Source organism: Epinephelus fuscoguttatus, linkage group LG5, assembly GCF_011397635.1.
Source record: "Epinephelus fuscoguttatus linkage group LG5, E.fuscoguttatus.final_Chr_v1".
Taxonomy (NCBI): domain Eukaryota; kingdom Metazoa; phylum Chordata; class Actinopteri; order Perciformes; family Serranidae; genus Epinephelus; species Epinephelus fuscoguttatus.
This window is the reverse complement of record NC_064756.1, coordinates 4439205-4466448: the sequence shown is the minus strand read 5'-3', so window position 1 is coordinate 4466448 and position 27244 is coordinate 4439205. Positions and strand designations below refer to the sequence as shown.

Here is a 27244-nt window from a genome sequence, read left to right as displayed (position 1 = left end):
TACCCGATGAGGATCTGAGAACGGAAACATTGTTTGCTAAATAAAGTTTATTGCAAGTAAAGGACAGTGTTCAGTCAGCACTTCCGACCTGCCATACATGCCACTCTCTCACCCCACCTCTCCACCACACCTACCTGCCAGCCTATCACCTGTCCACACATCTCCCGCTCCTGCCGATCCACCACACCCATCTCATCAAGCCAACTGCCCTCACCTGTGGATCATTACACCCTGCCAGTATAAAGACTCCAGCTTCACAGACTCTTGTTCACATTCAATTCACAACTTTTCACAGTGGAAACACACAAAATGCGTACTGAACTGGACTGAACCGGACTGCCTGGTGGAAACAATGCTTTACACACTGGACCTTTAAATGTGAGTGTTCTCTGGTTTATTTTCTCCTCTATGACAGTAAACTGAATATCTCTGGGTTGTGGACAAAACAAGACATTTGAGGAAGTCATCCTAGACTTTGGACAGCTAATGAATTAATGAATTAATTGAGTAATAAAATAATCAACATATGAAGCAACAATTAAATAATAGTTGCAGAGACACTGGTAAATCCTTCGACAAGACCTGGAAGCCTTTTATGGAGTTTTTGTTTCATTTTTACTTTTTGTATTTTTATTTTTTTTATTTTACTTTATTAATTCTTTTTTTTTTTTAATTTTATTATTCATTATATTTATATTTTATTACTATTATCATTTTCTATGTGCGTCTGATGTTTGATTTAAATATTTATTTTATTACTATCACTTTAAGTTACTGTGGGATAGGTATATGTATCTGGAAGGTTAGGGTACGATTTAACTGACACCTTTAATATGTCGTTGTATACTCGCCATAAATCTAATAAAAAATGAATACAAAGATTTGTGACAGAAATAATAGTTGCAGCCCTAGTTTGTTAACTGACCCAGCAGCAGGCAGCAGAGATAATTTTTAGATTTCATTATGAAGAAATCAAAACTATATCTACCTTAAATGACATCAAACACGGCCGGGATTCACTGAGACACTCTGCTCATTATTAGACTGGAGAGGCAGAGAGGGAAGGCCCATCAGTATTTCATCACTGCTGCCCTCTGCTGTGAGCAGCTGAACTCACATCTTAAATCACAGCATTAAAATGAGAATTTACAGTGTTTAACCGAGCATATATACACAGGAGCCCTATATGGCATCATAAAATGCTTCTTTAGGCCTGTACCCTCACTGCTGCTATAGTTATAGTTATAGCACCACAATGAACCTTCTCAGCTCTGCGATGGCCTGAAAAAACCTCTCAGCCTCTGAATTTCCACAGTTTACGCGCTCCACTGGTGCAGTCACAGGGGTAAATACCTTGCTCAAGGGCATTACAGCAGTAATTGCTGAAGGAAAAAAGAAACAAAGTTCTCCTCGCTGTGCCTTTAGACCTTTACAGCCCGGCCTGTTGTCGAACCTCCAGGCTGCTCAGGAATACACAAACAGGTCCAGGTGCATCTGGGAGACGATCGAGGAAAAAAAAGTTGCACAAAACCAGGTTTTATCATATCAAAAGGACTCTGACTGTAATTTTCTTGGAAACTCACCTTGTTGTTGAGCCTGTGCCTGGAGCAACGACTCACCCTCTGGGGTTAAGGATGAAAGCAAAGCACTTGATGCTTTATACATGGCCAAATATTATATATTGAAAAAAAAAACTGAACTGAAATGCTTTGTTTTATAGAGGACAAAAGTTTGCTTTTTGACTTTCTCCTTTTGTTAAACTTGAGTTTTATTCCAACAGCAGCCCCTGGCCTTCTCCACTGTCTTCTCTAAAATATAAAACAAACACAAACACATCTACACTGCTGGAAAGAATAAGCCAACATTCAATCATCACAGTCTAACACCAAGTCAGTTAAACTTCAGTGATATCAATGTGTCCATTCAGGAAGCACAAGTGATTGTGAATCAGTTTCAGCTGCTTTGGTGCAAATCAAAGTGACAACAGGTGCAGTGGAGAGGCAAAAGCAAGACAACCCCCAAAAAGGGAGGTTTTACATGTGGTGTCCACAGACAGCTGCTCTCTCCTTATCCTTCCTGACTGATTCTTCTCTAGTTTGGTCTTCTGCTAGTGTCCTTGGCACTACTGGTAGCATGAGGTCGTACCTGCAGCCCAGTCAGGTTGCACAGGTGGTCCAGCTCCTCCAGGATGAGAAGGTTTGCTGTCTCTCCCACCCCGTTACACCAGGAGAGCTGGACAGGGCCGTAGAAGGGCATCAACCCAGCAGCAGGACCGGTACCTGCTCCTTTGTGTGAGGAGGAACAGGAGGAGCACTGCCAGAGCCCTACAACATGACCTCCGGCAGGCTACTGGTGTGCATGTTTCTGACCACACTGTCAGAAACAGACTCCATGAGGGTGGCATGAGGGCCCCGCGTCCTCTAGTGAGACCTGTGCTCACAGCCCAGCACCGTGCAGCTCGATCAGCGTTCTCCTGACAACACCAGAACTGGCAGGAGACGCCGTGGTTAACGTTATGCTGCCTGTGACATCATCCAGCATGACCAGTTTGGTGGTGGGTCAGTGATGGTCGGGGGAGGCAGATCCTTGGAGGGGCACACAGACCTCCATGTCATAGTCATAACCTCCATGTCATAGCCAACAGTACCCTGACTGCTGTTAGGTACCGGGATGAAAACCTTAGAGACGCTGGTGCATCTGGTGCAGCGGGCCCTGGGTTCCTCCCGGTGCAGCGGGCCCTGGGTTCCTCCCGGTGCAGCGGGCCCTGGGTTCCTCCCGGTGCAGCGGGCCCTGGGTTCCTCCTGGTGCAGAGGGCTCTGGGTTCCTCCTGGTGCAGAGGGCTCTGGGTTCCTCCTGGTGCAGAGGGCTCTGGGTTCCTCCCGGTGCAGCGAGCCCTGGGTTCCTCCCGGTGCAGCGAGCCCTGGGTTCCTCCTGGTGCAGCGGGCCCTGGGTTCCTCCTGGTGCAGCGGGCCCTGGGTTCCTCCTGGTGCAGAGGGCCCTGGGTTCCTCCTGGTGCAGTGGGCCCTGGGTTCCTCCTGGTGCAGAGGGCCCTGGGTTCCTCCCGGTGCAGTGGGCCCTGGGTTCCTCCTGGTGCAGCGGGCCCTGGGTTCCTCCTGGTGCAGAGGGCCCTGGGTTCCTCCTGGTGCAGAGGGCCCTGGGTTCCTCCTGGTGCAGAGGGCCCTGGGTTCCTCCTGGTACAGGACAATGCCCAGCCTCATGTGTCCAGAGTGTAGGCAGTTCCTGGATGATGAAGGCATTGACTGGCCCTCTCGTTCCCCTGACCTAAATCCAATTGAGCACCTATGGGACGTTTTATGTCGTGCAACTGGCACCGCCATGTCCTGCTCCGACTCATCAGGAGCCCAGACGTTGTCAAGAGGTCATACAGGCAGGCGGGGGCCGTACACACACTGAGTCACATGATGAGTTGAATCAACCTGTGATTTCAATTTCTTACTTTTCTTCTCTGTGTGTTTTTTAATCCAGCCCTCAGTGGGTTGATGGTTTTGATTTCCACTGACCGTTGTTACGTCATTTTGTTCTCAACAAATTACACAGTGTACATCAGTAAAGATTTTTAACTTGAATAATTCGTTCATCAAGATCTGATGTGTGATTTACGTGTTCCTTTAATTTTTTTGAGCAGTGTAAATAGGATTAAAAAAGAATAAAATTAGTGTCTGAAAGTGTCTGAGCTCTCACTCACCTCCCATGTGCAGTTACAAATTGTTTTCCAAGCAGCTCCAAGTTTTCTACCAGTGGACCCGTCTCTATCTCATGCAGTTTCAAATCCAGCTCGAGGACACTTAAGCCAGGCAGCAGACCTCAGACTTTATACTCTAAGGTAATTGGCGGCTAGTTTCTCCCCTCAGAAAGCCACTGGGTGAGATTAATGCGCTACACGTCCTGTGATGTTTCTGTGGTTACATCAGCCGGCCTGTCAGAGGTACCCATCCAAGCTTTTCTTCATCTTGACCATCTTAGATGAAAGTACTTCACATGAAGCATGCTTCAGGAATCTTTATTTTTTCTTATTCTGTTCTTCTCTGACAGTAAAGGTCACGTCTTGTGATGTTTGTCTCTTGAAAAAAGGAGTGTGAAATCTGTGAGGTATCGCTGGGTTTTCGTTGATCCAAGGAGCTCGGTTGTCATTGTGATGAACCTCAGGTGCAGTTCATTGTAATTGCCAGGAGTTAATACAGCTCCCTTTCACACACACACGTATATATTTGCAATTCAGTTAATCCCATCGTCTTCACCCTCTCTGCATCACTTCACTCTTTCAGTACTTAAAGAGTTCACCTCCTCAATTTTTTATGCAAAAGGGCAAAAATTATTAACTGAAGTTTATCAGCGAGTGTCTCTGAAAAATAGATGAACCTATCATCTTTCATTATTTAATCAGTGCAGTGATGGAGAGAATTAAATTTGAGACTCTGCAGCATTGAAAGGTTTGAAATTATTCAGCACCTATCAGTCTCTGAGTCCTGAGAGGGTCCTGCTGTATGTTGTGTTCGATGGTTACGTCATGTTATATTATTATGTTATTTAATGTCATGTTGTTCCATGTTACCACATTAGTTTGTCACATGTTGTCATGACCTGTGAGGTTAGGGTAGTAGGGTACTGTATTGTGTCATCAAAAGTTGGCTTCTCGTTCTCAGTGTCCACGTCAGTGTCCTTGGGCAGTGGGTCACTTTTTTAAGGCAGTAAGATAATTTTCCCTTCCCTCTGGACACACACTATACGCTAGGCAGCGGGAAGGATCCTCTGCCTGACACCCCCCTCACAAATCTTGTTTTGTAATGTTCTTTGGCTATGCCACTCTCTTCATCTGCTGGCCCTGCGGTGTCTCCCTGGTGACACAGGGCTGCTATTGTGACTACTGACCTGTTGCATACTCAGGTACGTGTTTACTTGCACTTCAGTTGTTATTTGCGACTGTTTGTCTTTCACAGACAGAAAACCCATTGAACCAGCACTCCAATGAATACATTAAAAGACTTTTGATAAAAAATTGCATAAAACTTTGTTGCAGACACCAAAAGAGTTCAGCTTCCTCAGCAAGTGAATTCTTTGATGTCTCCCACTAACGATGTTCTCATCAAATTAAAGTTGAGTCAAACACTGTTCCTAAATATTAGATGTTTGAACAATTTTGTACATCTTTGCCGTGTATGATGCTGGCTTTCATTTTGACGCTTCACTTCCTGACATCTATAATTAATTCTTTAGGTTTTGTCACACTTAGGTCGAGGAAGTTGTCATCACACCATTTGTAATGTCACCTGGCAGGACATCTGGAAGTGGAACCCCCAAAGAATCAAGTTCTTGATCCAGAGGATCTACGATGTCCTCCCCAGCCCATCTAACCTGTACGCATGGGGCAAAGTAGAGACACCAGCATGCCCGCTGTGTTCCAAGAAAGGAAACCTCGGCTAGAGCACATCCTGAGTAGCTGCTCCAGGGCACTGAGCGAGGGGCGCTATCATTGGAGACACCATCAGGTCCTGAAGTCCAGGAGTTTGTCAAGAAAGGAGAGCAGTCGAAAAGCAGACCCAGGACCTGCTCTGCAATAGCGGAGGCGTGGGGTTGCAGTGGGTGGCAGTGGCCACCTCAGGCTGAATCCTGGCCACCCTATTGGCCACCCTGGCCTGACCCCAAGCACCACATCAAAGCCATTGCTAGTTCTGGCGTGTGGAACCTTTCCTGCACTGCGACGGCACTACCGGACACTTTAGATGCGCGCACATTCTGTGTTTTGGATATTTGGTGCGAAGGTGCAGGACCAGACAAAGACGGTACTGCCGTTAAACAAAAAGAAGAGAAGAGAAGACAAAGACGGTGGATAACATAGTAATCCAGTATCGGTAGACCAGAGCACACCCATAGGCCAGTCACCACTGAGTACCAGCAGGGCTGTCCGTATGCGACCGAACAACAGATAAAAACAGGTAAGCGATACAGTAGCCCTTAAGCCTTGTGTGCCTATGATTGGAATCTTGCAGGAATAAGAAAAAAAAAGTTAGATACACTGAATATTATTTGATCTTTTCCACCATTACCTGCATTCCACATATTGTGGAGGTGTGTGGTTTACGTGCCCTAAATACCCCTATATTTCCTAGTGAGACATTGCCACCCCAAAATGATCACATAACCATCCTGGCCACCCCATAGAAAATTTTCTGGCTCCGCCACTGCTGCTCTGCTGATCTGCTTTCCACGGCACGAGACTGGGTGATGACAGCTGACCTGGAGAGGCAGCTGAAAGTCCCACCTCACATCGCCGAGACCTCGTTGAGACCAGACATCATCCTGGTCTCAGAGGCCACAAGACAGCTCATCCTACTGGAACTGACTGTGCCCTGGGAAGAGAGGATGGAGGAGGCACAAGAGAGGAAGAGGACCAGGTGCACGCCAGTAGAGGTGGGCGGTCGGGGGTTTGCAAGTCATTCCCTCAGCAAGGTCTACAGAACTCTGGGCATGATGGGCCAAAGAAGGAGAAGAGCAATCAACAACAACGTGGAGGCAGCAGAGAAGGCATCTAGATGGCAGCATGTACAGTAGTAGTACAGCATGCCACTTGGACACAGGCCGAGGCTTGATCAACCTCGGTCGGGTCGCCTGGAGGAGGGTGTCTGTTGCAAGACCCGAAACACCCAGTGAGGCCAGGATACAACACTGATGATTTGTCCAAGTATGAGCATCAGAAGATGTATGAAGAGAGGAATGCAGCTAAGGCACAGCCTTGGTCAGATTGGTGGCCCTGTGGAAGAGACAGGAGGGAAAATGTGAGGAAACATTTTAGCATGCTCCTTCCACCACCATCAAACCTCCAAAGGATCCTCCTTGGGTGTCTTGAACTCCATGTGTGTAGTTCATTTTTACCCGTGCATATACATATACTGAAGGCTGCCTGTGGGCACCCGACCCAGTGCAGGACTCTGGTGCACAGCTCTTACAGCCTAAGGAACTCTTTTTCTGCCTCACACTCTCACACAGGTCGTGGCCTTTGGAAGCTTCAGGGAGCAGAAAAAGACAGATAGTATATTATATCTTTCCTTGAGGAGGACAGTCTTTTCCACAGTGGGTGCAACAAGATACAGAATACCAAATCCCTCTGCTGGTTGCACAATTTCCGCCACTCCCAGCAGGCTGTAGCTGGAGACGTTGCTTTCTGACAGCTGTGGAGACATGCTGTATATGCAGCCAAAGCACAAGAATGGTAGATTACCCTTCTCCATTTTCTCTGTGCAGGAAGCAGAACTAGTCACATAAGTGCAACAGACTGAAGCACAAATGGTTTCCACTTACTCCATAATCTGCTGGTGGCCTAAACCAGAGCAGCACTGGAAGGTATCCCTTACGAAAGAAAAATATATTTACCAATATATTACTTGAAATATATTGTAATATATTGTAATATATTATTTTTCCATTACATTTTCCAATACATTATATATTAGAAATACATGGAATAATATATTGATGACACATATATTATACAATATATTATATATTCATGTAATATATTTCAATATATTGCAAAATATACAAATGATTGCCACTTTCAATATATTGAAATATATTAAACCTGAATATATAATATGTGTGTTTATATATCCCAAAATATATGCAATTTTATATTTATAAATACCCACCATAATGTATTCAGATTTATATGGGAAAATGTATTAGTAATATATGAAAAGATATAGTGTCACATGTATGTTTAATATATGGTAGAATATATTTTAAATATATGTAAAATTATATGGAGACATATACATGAAATATATGTACGGCTATGTGTTCAATATATTGTGGAATATATTTTATATGTAAATATATATTGTAAAATGTATGCACAATATATGTGTACTTATATGAAAACATGCACATACAATGTACGTACATATATGGTAATATATACAGTATATGTACATGTAACATCTAAAATATATGAATACTTAATAAATATGCAACCTGCAATATGTGCACAAACCTTTATACCACATATTAACACAGGCTGGGTAATTTATCAAAAGCCACCTTTATTTTCTTTTAATCAGGTACAGATACTGAAGCCAATTTGAGGTAGGGAGCTACACAGGCCTATTACAACCCCAAGAGGCCTTGCATATGGTCAGACAAAGGAAATTTGACTGACTCTACATTTCTTAACAGTGCAACATTTTTAAAGAATGCCATTGAACAGAAAATATACATATACTTTTGGAACTGTGAAAAAGAAATAAATTGCCAAAAGAAAATTCTTGTTTAAGATTCCATCTTGATTCTTGACACGACTTATATAACCACAGTTCTGCGCTTCACCTGGTGTCTTAGCTCGCAGATTCTACAGTTAATTGATTTTCTGATATCTGCTTCCTTGGCCGTTGGAAATTGGTTTACAACAGCATCTGTGGAACAGAACAACAATGATTAGTGATGGGCACGGCAGTTCTTTTAGATGTACTGAATCACTAGAATCAGTTCACTAAAAAGAGTCGTCCAAAAGATTTGTTCACCGAATCACTCAGTGCTTAGCGGGAGGAGCCTGCGACTCCGACTTCCTGAACTGATACACGGCTCAACGGTTCATGTTTCAGTTCAGTTCACGGCTTCCGGGACCAGGAGACGAGAGTGTTGTGGCTGTGTTGCTTTGACAAACACGTTTGTAAAAAATAAACTTGTTTATAAATCATGATGTTTTAAGTGTCCTGTCCTATAGTAGACTATTTAACTGGTCTACTCGGCAAATTGGGCTGTGCAGTACGTTCAGTGTCGCACTGTGACTAAACTAACGTGGCGTGCTACAGTACAGTACCAGTACGTTCACTGAGTGATCCGTTCCCTGAATGTACCACAGTACCCCACAGTACATTCAGTGAACGGATTAAACACTGAACATGCACCGTTCCCTCGCAAATTGTCGCAATGAGAGGATAAGACAGTCACGCATTTTCTCAAACTGCAGGTTTTATACACTACTTGTTACATGGTGTGTCCTATTGTATGTGAGTTGTTGCAGTGGCAATTTAGCAAAGTTAAAAAAACAAACAAACAAACAAAAAAGTTAGTTTTCTCCAGGGTACACTTGAACACAACACACCCCTAGTCTCCCTCCGTCGCTGCTGCCTGCTACAGCTGCACTGGTGAGTCTCACTCTCTTCTCATTACTGCCAGCCTAACGTTTTAAGTTTGTTTATCTGGAAACTAAATCTGTTAAAACAATGGGGAGGTGTGTGTTTAAGTTAATGTGGCTTGACTCCTGGCTACATTAGCCGGTAGCTTAGAGAAAACGGTTGCCATGAAAGTGTATCCCTCAGAGGAAAATGATTCAGGAGACTGTAGTTCACTGAATGATTAGTTCACCGAGTGATTCAGGCGGTAGGCGGTTGGCAACTTGGCGCAGTCGGCGGTCCCTCCCCCCCTGCAGCGTCTCGCTGGCGCTGCTGCCTGCTGCGCTGCTGAGAGCTCAATTGAACTGAGAAACGAACGAATGAGTTCAGGAAGTGATTCGGTTCAGTATGTTCACTTAAAAGATTTGTTCTTTTGAATGAATCGTTCTCGAACGAACACTAACGATGATTAGGCTTCTCTCCTGCTCCTCACTCCTCCTGTTGCCCCTCTGGTTCGCGAAAACCGACCCCCTTCCCCCGCCTGGCAGAGATGCAATCAAAACTGGAAAGTACCAGCTCTGAAAACTATTTACCTTGTAAAGCTTGAATTTTCCTCGGGTCAAGAGCCTGCCGACGCTCAGCAGAGGGATCCAGCTTGCTGACACCTCCTTTCAAGTTGGACTTGAGGAGGACATCCACACTGAAGAGCCCCATCAGTAGCACCCGTGCCATCCCATTGGGGGATGTACAAGCTTTTGCAGTCTCCCAACAATGTGACGAGACAGTGACGGTTCCATCATTCCCGATTTTCACCTTATGTAAACAAATAAATAAGAACATGAGTAAAGAAATAAAAAAAGGTGGAATTCCAAAAATGCTTAAGTTTTAATGTTTGTTTGAAATTTACCAATTAATAAATACTTACTTGTGAAGGTCTGCAAGGTGTGCAAAGTGACGTTTCACCCGGGCCGTCACTCTCAGCATTGGGGTCAACATCTTTGGTGGGGAGGTCATCAACATCTTTGTTGGTGGTGTTGTAGATGGAGACAAGCTTTCTCATGTCCACCAACAACGCTGGAATTTCTAAGAAAAAAAGTGCTACAATATTATAGACAGATATCACGTGATGTCACACAGCGGTCGCAGCACCATCTTGAGTACCGACTTACAACAGGCTGTCTATCTGTTGCCTCATGGGCTGTGACAACAAGTCTCACAGAAAGAGTGGATTAACATTTTTTCATGATACAGCTCTTTTGAATGCTGCATTTTAATTACACTCTAATGAATTACATTCTGATTCTGCGCGTCGGGGTTCTATTCCCCTGTCGGGAGTTATTTTCCCAGTATTCACCGGCTCATTATACATTATCCCTTACATATAATACTCAATACTTGCCTTTAACTACCATGTTCCGCAGTTTGGTGTTTTCTTTCTGTAAGGCCTTGATCTGGCTCTGCAAGTCTCCGGTATGGTTGTTGTTTCCCTGGCTTGATGATTCTGCTGGATCGGAGCTAAACTGACTGTCCTCTGACAGTAGTTCCTCCTCCGCTTGTCTTTGTGCAGCAACCTTGGCTTTTTTCTATAGGGCGAAGATGTTCATTTTTTATATTTAATCATGGATAACCCAATACACAAATGATCCCTAATGTGATATCAGTCTCTGCTGTTTAATTACCTGTTTTGGATTTCCAGAGCCAGAGGCTTTGTTGCCAGTACTGGTATCTTCATCACCAAAGTCCAGGCATTTTGCTTTTCTCACCCTCTTGCCCGACATGTTATCTGGATAGAGTTCTCGCTCAGCAGCTCTGAGTGTAGCCTCTTTTTCTACATTCATGTAGAAGGATAGATTTTCTTAATGCCAAAAATCAACACCATTACAATGAATAATAAATACTACAAAATAAATAAAAAATAATTATGTGTCCCATGTTCAGACTTCTTTAAAGAGATAGTGCCATGAATTTTTTTTTTCAACTAGGTATGTGTCTATATGGATGGAATTGATATTAGTTCTGTAAACCACCTGGCCAATGGAAAAGGACCTTGCAGTGATACTGTAGTGATCAATAGACTGAACACTGTACATCTTTTTTAAAAATAAATGTTCCTTTGTACATAATACTGAAGGTAGGGTAAGTGATTTTCTTTTATTAAAATAACTGTTAAAGCTGCAGTGTCTCCGCTGCCCATCTAGTGGTGCGCTAATAGAATGGCGCGTTATTGCCACTACGTAAGCCGCAAAGAGTCAAGAATATGTCAATATGTCAACTTCATGCACACCTTCGAGTGCTACGTCACGTGATGAGGTACAGAACAATACATATTGTGTTTCGTTATGCCGATAAGTTATAAGCATGTCCTCCATAATAAACATGCATTTGGTACCATGCTACTGCTAATAGCCCCCATCAACACACAGGGATTTAAAGGAAAAAGGCGAAAGGCGGACCAAGTTTGTCCCCTTTCGGCTACAGTATTCAAAGATGGCGATGCAACATGGCAGTTCCAGTTGGGTGCGTTGCCACCTATGTATTTGTAAACAACTAATTCTAAGCTACGAGAAAGCTTTCATTTGTATGCCATTGTGATTAGACATCAGTAACTAGGGCTGGGCGGTATACTGGTTTGTACCGAAAACTGGTATTTATTTTCATTATGATATGAATTTTTCATATACCGCAATTCCGGTGAATAGCCCAAACAACGTCCGGAATGTGCGCGGCGGGAAAGTGTTTCAGCAGGGACCCATTTCACTGCTGCACACCACAGGCACCCTTGAGCGGGTGAGAGTGAGAGCATAGAAAGGTTTAGAGGCGAGAATGGCTGCCGGAGAGAGTTCTGAAAGCAAAGCTACTGTACACGATGACCCAGAAGAACTCATACCAAAAAGAGCAGTGTTTCCCCTATATGCAACTAGCAGCGGTGCACCGCTGTTTACCATTCTCCTCGGCCCTCTGTATCGCGCACGGCGGAGTTTCGCCCCGATGCGCACACACCCACACCCACAGATAAAGCGCACACACACACACACACACAGGTGAGCACACTAGAGCACGGCTCGGGACGCATTTTCCTGACCGAAGACGACCCGTCCCGAGTCCGAGACAGTTACGGCCAGGCTCCAGCGCGACATGTCTGCAGTGCGAGTCTCGTAGCAGCTCGCCCCCCTGTTAATCAGCGGCTCCACCGGCAACGGGAGCGTCTGTCGCAGCTCTTCTATTTTTGTCGCACTACGCTCCCCTACGCGACCCTCCAGCAGATAAAAACTACATGAAATAGTGTGCTAAATGAGCACAATGTGTTTTTAAATGAATAAATGATTATCAGAGGTGATATGTGATGATTTTTTTTCATGTATTTACCCATGTTTATCCGTGACATTATGTAAATGTCCGTGGTGGACATTTGAAAGCGAGTAGATGACAAACAGTACAGTAAACTTGTAGATAACTCAAATATATGTAATAACTTAGGTGGAAAATGCTTTAACATTTCATGCAGCCTACATGCAGCCTCTCAGCTCGGGAAACGATAAAACAACCCCGCTGGCTTCTCTACATGTTGCTTCCCTATGCAGTCAAGGAGCCCAAATGAATGGAGCAGAGCGTGTGTTGCGTTCAGGCGTTGTCAGGTAAATAACAAATTCCAGCACTTGAATAGGCCATAGCACAACACAGCAGCATGTCAAGTCATTTGATTTTTGTTAATAAAAAGCCTTTAAGCCTTTAAATTCATTGAGTTCATGAGAGTGTTGGTTGAGTAACAGGAGTCTCCATGTCTTTCTAGATCTTTATTAAACAGAAAATGCATTTTCAGTTTAGTTTCAGTTCCAATTGTGTCCAACCAAGAGAGAGAATTATACAGATTAACAATTTAAATTGGAAGTGATGACACAAAGAATTGAGCTGACAAAATTAGAACTGAAACATTATAAAATCTAAGATAATAAATATGTACTAGTTCCTGGTTGGCTGACATTTGTCACCTACCTGAAAAAAGTATTTTCTGTTTATTAAAGAGCTGGAGAGACATGGAGACTCCTGTTACTCAACAAACATTCTTTAGCAATGATTACTATCAGAAATTAGTGTTTTAACCTTCTAACAAAAAACTTTTGTTTTGACCAAACAATCAATTACCCTACCTTTAAGACTCAAAGATCATGTTATAGGGGGAAATAAAATCATGGCACTGCCTCTTTAAAAACTATCTATGCAGATCTGGGTAATACTATCTTAACAGTCAAATGTGGGATACACATTTTGATAGATAAACAGAACAACAGACAATCTGTAGCTGTATTTTGCAAATTAGGAATGAGGAGTTGACATCATGACACAAAGCCCTGCTCCGTTCCGCCATTTTGAACTTACTGGTGCTAACCGCTTCTACCTACTTCAACATCAATGCGTTCATTGTTTTTGTTTTAATCTAATTTAATGCCGCGTTTCCACTACGTGGTACCGGCTCAACTCAACTCGGCTTTTTTTACCATTAGGTAAAAGTACCTGGAGGTACTAAAGTGACTTGTAAACCTTGCAGACCACTGACTGGTGAGAGAGTCGTCACCACCGTGCCGTCTCAGAGGCAGCAACCAGTCGCGATATATTTTTTTGGTAGGATGGTAGGGGAAGGTACCGCCTTTTCTGCCTCTGATTGGCTAGAAGGGCTCTCCTCCGATTGGTTATTTGATTTGGCCGTGAAACGTCATCTCACGTTCATGGCATGCTGTCGGCTAGTCTGTTTTGATCGTCTTAACCACCAACAGATGTAAACGAAGTCAATCCAACAGTGTGATAAGTGCGTGCCGTCAGATTTATATTAATGTAAAGCACATCACCGAATTTGGAAAGCACATCGTCGAATTTAAGGTTGACACCTAAAGTGTATGTCCACATCTTAACTCTGGAGGACAGACATGTGACAACACACGACAGTAACACCGACTTCAAAATAGGTTAGTCCAACTCTCAGTTCCGTTATAGTTCCATTAGCTGGTTTGGAGACTTGAGGAGTCCAGCCTTACAGAGAAAAAGTTGCAACACATGCCTGTCCTCCAGAGCGTGCTGCCAAAGCGCCTTGAGAAATCACTTAGTTTACCGTTTCCTCGTCCCTTGGATACTTTTCGTGCCTATGAGAACATATGTTAAGATGTGGACATACACTTTAAGTGTCAACCATAAATTCAGCGATGTGCTTTCCATTAATATAAATCTGACGGCACGCACTTATCACACTGTTGGATAGACTTCGTTTACTTCTGTGAGTGGTTAAGACGATCGTGAGATGACGTTTCACGGCCAAATCAAATAACCAATCGGAGGAGAGCCCTTCTAGGCAATCAGAGGCAGAAAAGGCGGTACCTTCCCCTACCATCCTACAAACAAAAAAAATCGCCAACCAGTCTGCTGTGATGTTGGTCAACCTCTGTCGTCATCTCGGACCCGGGGAGAAAGCGATCTGATGAAGTTACCTGTAGCTCTCTGGAGATTTACAGCTGGCTGATATAATTCCTTATGACAGATAAATTTCTAAGTTTTTCTACAACTGTGCAGCCACATTAGGTTGTTTGAATGTAAAGTGAAGCTTCATGTTTACACTGGAGAGAACAGCAGCGTTGCCTCGGGGCTCTGTATGTACAGAAATCACCACATTTACATAAATAAATGTTTTAAAATGAACAGAAAAGTCCAAATGGAATTTAATTTAATTTTATTAAGTGCCACGAGTGGCACAGCAAACGTAGAGACAATGGGGTGCATTATTTCGGTTTTCCGAGGTGGAAAAGATTGGAGGGAGGGAGGTGACGAGGAGACACCAGGTGGCAGCGCGGTCCCTGCACTAGTTGGCCGCATGTAGCTCTTAGGGGTCTATATTGTTAATATCATGGATCTTCCAAATACCCTTGCTTAGCGGTCCCATTTAGTTTTTCCCTGTAGTGTCCCCTTGCTTTGGCCGCCATCTTTTCAGTTTTTTTCTTCTTTCATCTTGATTTATACGGCTCTTTCCCAGCGGCGGCACCATAAAATTATTATTGGGGGAGTGATGGGGAGGCTGGATTGTTCATAGGAGGTGCTAGTGAATTTTGACACAACAAACATCGACAAATGATACTATAATAGATAGGCTACAGATTTACTATTCCCAGGCTAATATACTACATATTGTGAAATGCACGTTACTAAATGTTATCATATAACAACATAAGCATATTTAAACTACTTGTATTTAATGAATGAACAAATGCCAAACAACAAGCACTATACAAACAATAAAAATCAGAGCACCAGCACATCATTAAGTGACAGGCTACTGTAGGCTACATTCAATTATGATGCTGATTTTAAAAAATTGTTCAACTGAACTTTCCACGATGATTTTTAACAATAAAGGCATTTTTCTTTAAATCCATCTGTGAATAGTCTATGAGGACAAATGAATCAATGTTTGTTATTTGAAGTTTACCCACTTAATAAAAGGTGTCTCTATCCTGTCCTAATTGCCGTTTCTTTTATGTGAACAAATTATTGCCAACATGAGTTTATTCACTGCTACTGTAACTGTTTCTATAGTATGAACAGCAACATTTACAACAGTAAAGTCACAATAAACTCAATATCTGGAAACAAATAAAAATTTTCACTAAAATCAAGCTGAATGGGTGATTCCTCCTGTTGCTGCTGTGGTTCACTACATTCAGGTAGCCTAATGTTTGACAGGGGTTTGTGGCTGGTTTGTCTCAGCTAGAAGTTTTTGTGATTTGTAGCTATAAACAGGATCCACAGACAGCTGTCATTAGCTTGCACTCCGTGTGCATGTGAGAGAGCCATGGATGCATGGAGAGAGCAGCAGCAGAGAACAGAGGAGCGGCAACAGAACCGTGGCTTTCAGTGTGAGAGCGGCATCACTATCACGAATCGGTCAGAGAGAATTAGAACAGGACAGAGTATGCCGCAAAAAGTCCCGGTACGCCGGGGGTTAAAATCCGTCCCGGTGCGTAGCGCGTACCGGCCCACTTAAAGCACTGGGGGGGCAAAGAGGGGGCACAGCCTTTGACAGGAGGGTCTTTAGACCCCCACCCCGCTGCCGCCGGTGCTCTCTCCTACACGTTTGTATTCAGTGTATTCAGTCTAAGCACTGCTGTTGCCCATGGCAACCGATAGCTTGTAAATTCAAAATGGCGCTGCCTCCCGAATAGATGACATATGTCCTCATTCCTAATACAGTAACTGGTATGAAATAAGTGAAATAGGTGTGAGAGTGTACTTGCCTGCTAACTGAAGAACGACGGCATGTTCAACGGGCCATCCACTAGCAGGCTTCTTGTGGTTAGTTGAACGACATTCCACAAAATATGTCTTGTCAGTATCAGCTGGGTCAAAATCAATTATCCAGCTGATGGGAACGATGCTGGTTTTATCTTTGTCAGGTCCCTTCGCCCAACTAACAAGGGCAAACCTATATTTTGACATTTTTACTAAAGAAAATTACTTTACCGCCTCCTTGATGTCTCTCCACGGTCCTCCTGAATCACACCTTCCCGCTCAAGCATTGCGCATGCGCGAGCTCCGTGCCCCGCGCTGCGCAGCGTCACGAGCGTCACCTGTCGCGCTAAGCATTCTGGATGAAGCAGTCCGTGAGTTAGCACTCAAGGTGAGTCATAGTGTTGACAAACGTAGAAAATGAACCGAGTCCGATTGAAAAGGAAATATATTCTTCCGGGTACTGATCAAACGGATATTCCAAAAAGAACAAGACGATTATGGAAAAAAAGGTTAGTCTTTTTTTTTGCTTGATTCTGGCTGATGTATACAGCACATGCTAATGCTAACTATCTGCTGTCTCAAACTGATTCCAAGGCAGGGATGTCAAGGGGATAGTTTATTCTTTATTTTTTATTGCATTGAATGGGACTCTATAGCCATGATGTCGCCTAGCTAAAGAAAGGCAACTTGGGTTGACATAACATTATTTGCAACAAGGCTAATATCTTCTGTTAGCATTTAGCTCACTTGTTGGAGGTGAATTCAGTCAGGCTACTGAGTGATAGCAAAAGTAATCACCTATATGCCTGACTTCATCCCTCATGATAGGCACAATAAAGGGACACGTATGCTATGAAAGAGAATAATGTACATAGTGTAAATAGTTTATATACCTAGTATAACTTTGGTCACTATTTTATATATATATATATATATATATATATATATATATATATGTGTGTGTGTGTGTGTGTGTGTGTGTGTGCACATACATACATACATACATACATATACTAGTAGGTATATAAACTATTTACACTATTTAAACTATTTACAACCACAAGCTCTGAGGTAAAAATTTAAATCATTTGATGTTTCCAAAGATAAACATGAATCAGTGTTTTCTATCATTTGCACTCAGGAAAGAAATGAGAGAGACCAAGATTAATCCGCCAAACCAGGATCTGGTAAGTCATGAACTTTAAACATGTAAATGTTAAACTAGACCTTACTTGTGCTGTGTTGTCTTTAGCCAGAACATCTTACTTGTCACAAAATAGAATAATTATTTTTCTTATTATTTTTAATAAATACTATTGTATTGCCAGGTGCATCTCCTGCAATGGAGGTCTTTATCAATATCTTAAAATATGTGTAGCCTACAAGTACAATTTGGCTATGACAATATTGTAAGTGATCTTGCAATATGCTTGTTTAGACTGTGGTTGAGATACAGATATTGGTCAAATTTGTTAAAGTCATTACGTTGAAACTGTCCTTTCTTTTGTTTAGCCAAGAGCTCATGCCATTTCTGATGCCTGCCATGTAAGTGAACCATCTTCAGAAAGACTATCAGGAACTACAGAAGAGGTCAGTGTAAGTTTCAAGTTCTGGAACACTTTAAATAGTAGATCGGCTATTTTCAACTAAGATATTTAATGCAGAGCGGATACAGAGAAGTCACCATTATAGAGCACTGAGGCACTCCGCTCAACAATGAATGGGATTTAAGTGTTTAGTTAGCAAGATAGTTGTGATACATAATGTAACTCTTCAGAAGATGCTGTCATTTATGTTACAGCAAGTATAATATACAAAAGACCTGCACAGTGTGAGGGAATTCTGCAATGTGTGATAAGTGTTTCATATTGCAATGACAATATTACTTTTTATAAATGAAGTAATGAAATACTGTGAAATACTATGCTAACATGGGCCCCAAATATTGATGCCCACTTGAGATGAAACCATGCACAATGTGTTTGTGCTTTGGCAGAGGGGTGGAGTACACCACTGCCAGAGAAAGGTGTGCGCTGGGTTTATAACACTTTTTTCCCTCTTTTTCTTTAGGTAACTGATGATGATTCTGAACCTTGGGTTCCTCTCAGTGGACAACAAAGTGTATCAGGAGCAGAAGACTCTGTAAGTTTCAACTGTGAGGTGTTTAGTTAAACAATGTAGGCTACTCTTTAGCTATGCTTTCAACTTTTGCAAGATTCTGGCTGGTAGCACCAACAGTATAGAGCAGTAACATATTTGATTAATGCTGGTATCAACCTGGCCAGCTCAAGTTTTGTTGAGCATTTTGGTTTGAGCACAAAGTGTAAATTGTATTTGTGTGTTTTGTGTGGTGGTGACTGTTGGTGGCTGGTGACTGTGCATATGACAAAGGTTAATCAATACTTTGTATTTTTTTCTTAAACACAGAACCTGAATGAAAATTCCTCTCACTATGACTTTGACAATGGCTCTGAAGATGCACATGACATCATCATTGCAGTGAGTATAGTGTACAGTAAATTTCAGTTTTATTTCTTAGACATATCTTAAGAACTAGCCATGTTACATTTTGGTAACATGCAGGTTGGCTTGTAAACTATCTATGGATTTTTATTTTGTAATCTGTTTCTTTAGGTAACTGATGATGATTCTGAACCATGGGTTCCTCTCAGTGGACAACAAAGTGTATCAGGAGCAGAAGACTCTGTAAGTTTCAACTGTGAGGTGTTTAGTTAAACAATGTAGGCTACTCTTTAGCTATGCTTTCAACTTTTGCAAGATTCTGGCTGGTAGCACCAACAGTATAGAGCAGTAACATATTTGATTAATGCTGGTATCAACCTGGCCAGCTCAAGTTTTGTTGAGCATTTTGGTTTGAGCACAAAGTGTAAATTGTATTTGTGTGTTTAGAGTAGGTAGTAGGTTACATAGAGCATGATACATCCTGTTGGTGGTGACTGTTGGTGGCTGTGCATGTGACAAAGGTTAATCAATATTTTGTATTTTTTTCTTAAACACAGAACCTGAATGAAAATTCCTCTCACTATGACTTTGACAATGGCTCTTTAGATGCACATGACATCAGCCACATTGCAGTGAGTATAGTGTACAGTACATTTCAGTTTTTTTTCTTAGACATATCTTAAGAACTAGCCATGTTACATTTTGGTAACATGCAGGTTGGCTTGTAAACTATCTATGGATTTTTATTTTGTAATCTGTTTCTTTAGGTAACTGATGATGATTCTGAACCATGGAATCCTCTTAGTGGACAGAAAAGTGTATCAGGAGGAGCCGAAGTCTGTGTAAGTATCAACTGTGTGGTGTTTAGTTGAACAATGTATTCTTTAGCAATACTATGAACTTCAGCAAGAATCTGACCTAGCCTCTTAAAGAGACACTTGGTCAAAACAGACAGGGAAACCCTAAAGCCAGGTGATTGGATACATATGTATCCAGAATGTATCATATTATGATAAAATCTGTGTTTGGGGGGATCATAATTATAATTATAGTACGTTAATCAAGACTTTTTATTATTATTTACAGAACCTAAATGAGAATTCCTCTCACTACTACTCTGACAATGGCCCTGAAGATGCACATGATGTCACTCCTGTTGTTGTAAGCATAGTGTACAGTACATTTCATGTTGTATTTTAAAAACATCTTAAGAACTAGCCATGTTACATTTTGGTAACATGCAGGTTGGCTTGTAAACTATCTATGGATTTTTATTTTGTAATCTGTTTCTTTAGGTAACTGATGATGATTCTGAACCTTGGGTTCCTCTCAGTGGACAACAAAGTGTATCAGGAGGAGCTGAAGTCTGTGTAAGTAATCCCTAACCCATTGTACATCTTTTAGGATTAAAACTTACTTACTGAGCAAACTCTGCCATTCTCTCCTATCAAACATGAAGCAAAGTGCTACACCTATTTTAAATAACTTAAAATCTTTATATTAATCCTCTTTTTCACTTCACTCTTTTATGCCTCGCCCTGCATGATTAACTGAGAATATTTCATGTTTAGGATAAATATAGGCTAATCATTTCATTATGATATAAAGAATAGAGGTAACTCAGAACAAGAACACACGTTATTGGCAAAAACTTAATTTCAAAGACATTCAAAGAGTTCACTTAAAGGGCCCATATTATGCAAAATCCACTTTATACTGGTTTTGTAGTGGTTATATGTGTTCCCGTGGCCTTTCTATGACGCCTGGAGGTGAAAAAAGTCTGTTCGCTCTCCTAATTGATTGCTTCACTTTTTTGAGACTGTGTCCCCAAACGAGCGAATTGGAAGTGCGGATCAGCTTGACGTCAAGCTGAGCTGACTCGGAGTGACTCCACCTCCCGGTACTTCCTTATACTCCCCCCGGTCAGTCTAGAAAAACGTGATCTCCGCCGACTGAGACTTTTCCGGGACAGTGACAGTCAAGCAGCGCAAGTGTGAAGTCAGCTGCAGCAAGCAGCATGAACATTTATCCTTCATCCGAGCCTCCTCCCCCCACCCCTCTCCAAACAAACACGCACACACTCTCTCTTTCTCTCTCCCTCTCTCGCACGCGCCCGTCATTTGAAGTGAGAAGCGAAACCGGAGGAGCGGTACCATCGATCGTTTTACTGTAAATCACCGACTGAAAAACAGCCGTCCGAAATGAAATCACGGACCGTGAGAATATTGTAACGGGTACCACTTCTCATCACAGCGGTCCTTGTCATGTAATGAGAGCACATCTGAACAAAGAAGTCTCCTCTCCCGGCGTAAAACCACGTCAATATTCTCCAGTAGCTTCTCATCACAGTCCACAGTCCACACCATGCACAGTTTGCGCTGCGCCTCAGTTTCACTTGTTTTTTATTTGACAGTGTCTTACAGAACCTTCTGATGGCTGTAGGAGTCTTTCCATGTTTTTCCTTCTGCCACAGTAGCCTAAAAAGGGAACATTTACATTTTTTTTCATAAAAGATAATAGTCTCATAAACTTCTGTTCTATTCTTTTTTTTTTTTTTTTTTTTTTTTAAACTGAGCGTATATTTGATCATTCGGGAATCACTGACCATCCCTATTCCCAGTGTCAACATTAGCACATGGTACCTGTAGCGAAAACCACACCCTCTCCCCATGACAGGTGTGGAGTGGGCGTGGGTTGCACATCTTAATTGCATTTCAAGGTGTAGACACAGAAACGGCTCGTTCTCAGGAGAGCTCCAGAGAGCTACTTTTTGATTGCTGAGATTAAGAGCTGCAGATTGATCTGGGGGCAATACACTATGAATACAATGTGGTTGGACTACTTAGACCTATGTGAAATGGTTGAAAAACAGCATAATATGGGCCCTTTAATCAAAACAAAATTACAGTATAGGTAAATACTGCCTGCAAAAGAAATGCAAAGCGAATTATATGCAATTATCTTAAACGAGATCTTTAACGAACGAAAGAAATTATACTAAAAACAATTTTAAAAAAATTAAAATAGGGCGGCGGTATGGTGGTTAGCACTCTCTCCTCACAGCAAGAGGGTTGCCTGTTCGATCCCGGGCGTGGGAGCCCTTCTGTGCAGAGTTTGCATGTTCTCCCCGTGTCAACGTGGGTTCTCTGCGGGCACTCCGGCTTCCTCCCACAGTCCAAAGACATGCAGATTGGGGACTAGGTTAATTGGTGACTCTAAATTGTCCGTAGGTGTGAATGTGAGTGTGAATGGTTGTCTGTCTCTATGTGTCAGCCCTGTGATAGTCTGGCAACCTGTCCAGGGTGTACCCCGCCTCTCGCCCAGTGGCAGCTGGGATAGGCTCCGGCCCCCCCGCGACCCTCAAGAGGATGAAGCGGTTAGAAGATGAATGAATGAAAATCAAAATAATTCAAATGAATAATTTATTAAAACAACACGTTCACGAGAGTTGCTTCTGCTGCCGCCACTATCTCCGCTACCAGTCCTGTTTTTATGGCACTTAGCTCAGGTGGCTTCATGTAGCTGAAACCCAAAGTACTGCCAGATGGGTGAAGTAGTAACGTTACCTTTTTTACTGACCAAGTTGCGCTCGCCTCGTCAATGATAAATATCCGTCTGTCTCCGTGTGTGTGTGTGTGTGTGTGTGTGTGTGTGTGTGTGTGTGTGTGTGTGAATAATAACAAAGCCAAATAACATTTGTAGTCAGAATTTGTTTTTTTTTTTCCTCCATATATAGAGCCTGTATGCTGACTGTGGGGATCAAGCTTCACCAAATACCAGTAACTGTATTCCTGATGATGTGGATGACAGTCTCGGATACATTATTGGAAGTGAAGAAGAATATTCCCTTTTATTGGAAGACAGTCCTGATGAGTCAGTAAATGAGGAATCACATCTTGGAGAAGTCAGTCATGAACAGTTTCCTCTGGAAAATGAAGAGCCACTTTACACTGGTTCACGACTAACTCAAGATCAGAGTTTTTTACTTATACTTTCATTTGTTTTGAGACACGGACTCACAGGCATGGCTCTCTCTGATCTCCTAGATTTGATCAATATTCACTGTCCAGAAAACACAAAGTTAACCTCGAAGTATCTGTTCTTAAAAGAGCTTAAGACAGTAGAGGGTCACCTACAATGTCACATATATTGTCCTAACTGTGAGTACTACATTGGTGACCAGGATAGTGAAGGACAATGTGTTGTATGCCACACAACATGGGATAAAAACAGCTTGTTAAAGAATGGAAACTTCTTTATCTACTTACCAATCCAAACACAGTTGGAACATCTTCTTCAAAGGGAAGATATTGCACAATGTCTCAAATCAAGAGATGGCACATGTAATTCTGAAACTTATGAAGATATTGGAAGTGGTAAAATGTACGATAATCTGTACAAAATTGGAGGCCCGCTTCACTGTACTCATGGATACTCCTTAACACTAAACTGTGATGGAGTGCCTGTATTCAAATCATCGCTCTATGGTATTTGGCCATTATATGGGATTGTAAATGAGCTTCCTTATCCTGTGCGCAAAGAAAATGTTCTACTTTTTGGCTTGTGGTTTGGTGATAAAAAGCCAAATGTTAATACATTTTTAAAGCCATTCACTTTAGAGTGTCAGAAGCTGTCAACTGTGGGCTTTAAGATAAAAAGAAACAGCATTTTGGAACAATGTAGAGTTGTGGCAGCTCTTATGATGTGCGATTCGGTAGCTAGGCCCATACTTCAAAACATGACCCAGTTTAATGGTCAGTATGGATGCAGTCTCTGTTTACATCCCGGTGAACAAGTTGAAAAGGGTCATGGCACTGTCAGGGTATACCCATACAAAGACGTTCCAAAGAGGGACCACGCTTCAACCATAAGTGATGCAAGAAAGGCTTTACAGACCAAAAAATCTGTGAGGGGTGTTAAAGGGCCCACATCTCTGATAAAGATTCCACACTTTGACATCATATCTGGCATGCCTCCTGACCATATGCATAATGTACATCTTGGTGTGGTTCGCCAAATGGCAAGCATGTGGCTGGACAGTGATAACCATGAGAAGCCATATTACATTGGCAACAGAGTGAATGAACTTGATGAACAGCTCTTGCTAATCAAGCCTCCATGCAATATCACAAGAGTGCCCCGATCTCTTCAGCAAAGAAAGTTTTGGAAGGCTTCTGAATGGCAGAACTGGTTACTGTTTTATAGTATATTTGTGCTAAAAGGAATTCTGCCCCAGGTATTTTACCAGCACTGGCTAGTCCTGGTCACATTTATGTACTTACTTTGCAAGGACATTATTACAACAGAGGACGTAAAAAAATGTGAAAAACTTGTTGTAGATTTTGTCAAACAATTTGAAACACTGTATGGAAAGGCCCATGTGTCATTTAATGTACATTTATGTCTTCATTTGCCAGAATCTGTCAGGAACTGGGGACCATTGTGGGCTCATTCTGGGTATATTTTTGAGTCATTTAATGGTGAAATACTGAAAATGTTTCATGGCACTCAGTTTGTTCCTTTACAGATAATGAAACAATTCTCATACAGACAAATATTGCCTCTTTTGAGGAATGATGCACTGAGAAATGCTGTTCCTGAATGCATCCAGCTATTTAGTAACTTAACTGGCCGAAAAAGACTGAAGCAGTTTGAAAGAGTCTGTGATCAAGTTGTTACCCTTGGTTTGCATTATTCTCGAAAACTTTGTAGTGAAGAGACACTGGTCATGAGAGAGCAACTTTCTGTCACCACAGATACAGTCGTGAAAATATTCAGCCGACTTCTAGTCAACGGAGAGCTGTATTACTCACAGGAGTTCTCAAGAGTAGTGAAAAGGAACAGCTTCACTGTGCTGTTGCAGAATGGACAAATAATCACTGTGTACTACTACATTGTAGTAGAGCAACATGGTGACAGAAAATGTTTTGCTTTTGGAAGAAAGTATGATAGATCACATAATACACTGATTAATGTTGAAAATGTTGTTGGTCTGAAAAGGGAATTCCAGGGCAGGAAACAGATATTTGATGTGACACTGTTCAAAAGAAAATGTATGCTAATTGATCTGCCACAATATGCAAGCCTCTATGCATGTATACCTCCAAGATCCAGTGTGGAGGATTGAACATTTAAGGGCAAAGTACATTTTAATTGTCAAGAAAAAAAATCTATGAATATCTTTATAATCTTTCTAATTTACACTAAAGGGTGAATTTGACCTTTGCAACTCTGTTTCAATAAAACTGTTGTTATTTGTGTAATGCAGATTTTTGTCTTCAGTATTTTTTTTTATATTCAAGGTTCAATCCATATATTCAAGGTTCATTCAGTATATTCAAATATTAATTTCCTGAACGGCATGCCATAATATATATATATATATGTATATGTGTGTGTGTGTGTGTGTGTGTGTGTGTGTGTGTATATGTATATATATATATATATATATGTATATATATATATATATATATGTATATATATATATATATATATGTATATATATATATATATATATAGATATATGGCACATGCATAGATTGCAGTATATTAAAGCATATATTACATGTAAAAATATAGTGCCTTTTTGGTCTTGATCGCAATATTTTTTTTTATATGTATCAATATATACACATATATGATCTATGCATATATTGCAATATATTGCAAAATATAAATATTAAATCCCATATATGGGAATATATTGCCTAATACATCACATGATATTTTCCAATATATTGCAATATATTTTTGTTTCGTAAGGGTAAACGCAGCTTAACACACCTTGAGAGGCACATTTCCTGATGTAAAGACCTTTCCTCTCTTACGTCTCAGTCGAATCCTAACCTGAACTACTGTAATGTGACTTGCAACAGAAAATTCCTCTTTTACCATCACAGCAAATCACCGGTGGAATCACTTCCTCCTTTCTCAATGAAAGCAGGATGTTTATGACGAAGAAGAACAGTCATTGGCCATAATGGTGCAACCTCGCGCCATGTTTCGTCTGCCAGCTGGATATGGCATCATTCATCATTTCCTGCAGGGTTTATAGCAGCTTGTAACTCCGCTGCGGCCTCATCAGTGACAGCAGGGCCAGATATGGTAATGTCAGCCCATCATTACTCCTACTACCTCTATTACTGACGCTGGCATTATCTGCAGCCTGAGCACAGAGGTGGGGAAGGCCAGGGGCCGGACGGCTGGGGTCGCCTTCTCCATTCATCTCGCCAACACACTGCTGACATCTGCGGAGACAGAAGGAGGGAAACTCATGGCACGAATGTTGAACACAAGGAGATTAGAGATGCATTTGTTTTTTCTCTGTTCTGCTCTGTTTCTCTATCAGTCGTCTGTGTCTCCCAAATGTGTTCTCATAGAACAAACGCCTTTAAAGCTTATCTTCAGAGAGAGCTGATGATGTGATACTGTATCAGACAGAACATGTAGCCTGCTAAATCATGGTCTCCAGACTGATGAGGTCTGCTCACAGAAATCAAAACAGACTGCAAGATATTAATACTGACCTCTCAAACCAGAATACTGGAAAACTTATTGTTTTCTTGTTTTGTTAAACTGAATGTGATTCTTAGAGGGAAGTGCATCAGCTGATGATTGATGAATACTAGTACTCACATTTCACATGAGCAATATTATATCTCACATTTAAAATGTCTAAAAACTCAGGGGTGGGCAAATATATTAAATGTCACTCAAATGAAACCAAGAGGAGACTCAATATTACAACAAAGAGACACCAAAAGACCATAAAGACATTCGAAGGAACTGCAAAGAGACACAGAGACACAAAATGACTACAAAGAGACACAAATTACAACAAAGAGTCACTAAGAGACAAAAAACAGCCACAAAGAGACAAACAGTGTACAAAGAGACACACATAACAACAGAGACACAAAGAGAAAAAGACAGCCACAGAGAGACATAAACAGTCTACAGAGAGACACAAAACAACAACAGAGACACACATTACAACAAAGAGACACAAAGAGACAAAAAACAACCACAAAGAGACACACATTACAACAAAGAGACACAAAGAGATAAAAACAAATACAAAGAGACACACATTACAACAAAGAGACACAAAGAGATAAAAACGACTACAAAGAGACACAAAACAACCACAAAGAGACTTAACAGTCTACAAAGAGACACAAAACAACCACAAAGAGGCACACATTACAACAAAGAGACACAAAGAGACACAAAACAACCACAAAGAGACATAACAGTCTACAAAGAGACACAAAACAACCACAAAGAGACACCCATTACAACAAAGAGACACAAAGAGATAAAAACAAATACAAAGAGACACACATTACAACAAAGAGACACAAAGAGACAAAAAACAACCACAA

General features: G+C 41.7%; 2 protein-coding genes and 1 long non-coding RNA gene across 3 annotated transcripts in view; 1 reads left to right on the top strand and 2 right to left on the bottom strand.

Annotated features, from left to right (window-relative positions):
- The window catches only part of LOC125889201 (uncharacterized), a 409754-nt gene that overhangs the window by 181330 nt on the left and 201180 nt on the right, over positions 1-27244 (bottom strand). The window lies entirely within an intron of this gene.
- LOC125889180 (uncharacterized) lies at positions 8059-16645 on the bottom strand. Its single transcript, XM_049576958.1, has 6 exons — positions 16403-16645; positions 10808-10956; positions 10528-10711; positions 10054-10211; positions 9722-9941; positions 8059-8426 (listed from the first exon to the last, which is right to left on the bottom strand). The coding sequence occupies exons 1-6, from the start codon at positions 16602-16604 to the stop codon at positions 8314-8316; spliced, it is 1026 nt and encodes a 341-aa protein (XP_049432915.1). The 5' UTR covers positions 16605-16645; the 3' UTR covers positions 8059-8313.
- LOC125889189 (uncharacterized) lies at positions 16786-20359 on the top strand. The gene is made up of 10 exons (XM_049576971.1): positions 16786-16906; positions 17539-17584; positions 17910-17987; positions 18468-18539; positions 18825-18896; positions 19032-19103; positions 19418-19492; positions 19628-19702; positions 19947-20021; positions 20156-20359. Exons 1-10 carry the CDS (start codon positions 16815-16817, stop codon positions 20243-20245), a joined length of 747 nt encoding a protein of 248 aa, XP_049432928.1. The 5' UTR covers positions 16786-16814; the 3' UTR covers positions 20246-20359.

What these genes read in the sequence shown, in the direction of transcription:
- LOC125889180 (XM_049576958.1), bottom strand. Translation starts at nt 16,604, where the DNA reads ATGTCAAAATATAGGTTTGCCCTTGTTAGTTGGGCGAAGGGACCTGAC. An exon ending in GCTCTGGAAATCCAAAACAG is followed by an intron (nt 10,712 to 10,807) that starts GTAATTAAACAG and finishes TTCGCCCTATAG; the next exon opens with AAAAAAGCCAAGGTTGCTGC. An exon ending in CACCTTGCAGACCTTCACAA is followed by an intron (nt 9,942 to 10,053) that starts GTAAGTATTTAT and finishes TGTTTACATAAG; the next exon opens with GTGAAAATCGGGAATGATGG.
- LOC125889189 (XM_049576971.1), top strand. Translation starts at nt 16,815, where the DNA reads ATGAACCGAGTCCGATTGAAAAGGAAATATATTCTTCCGGGTACTGAT. An exon ending in ATCCGCCAAACCAGGATCTG is followed by an intron (nt 17,585 to 17,909) that starts GTAAGTCATGAA and finishes TCTTTTGTTTAG; the next exon opens with CCAAGAGCTCATGCCATTTC. An exon ending in TATCAGGAACTACAGAAGAG is followed by an intron (nt 17,988 to 18,467) that starts GTCAGTGTAAGT and finishes CTTTTTCTTTAG; the next exon opens with GTAACTGATGATGATTCTGA.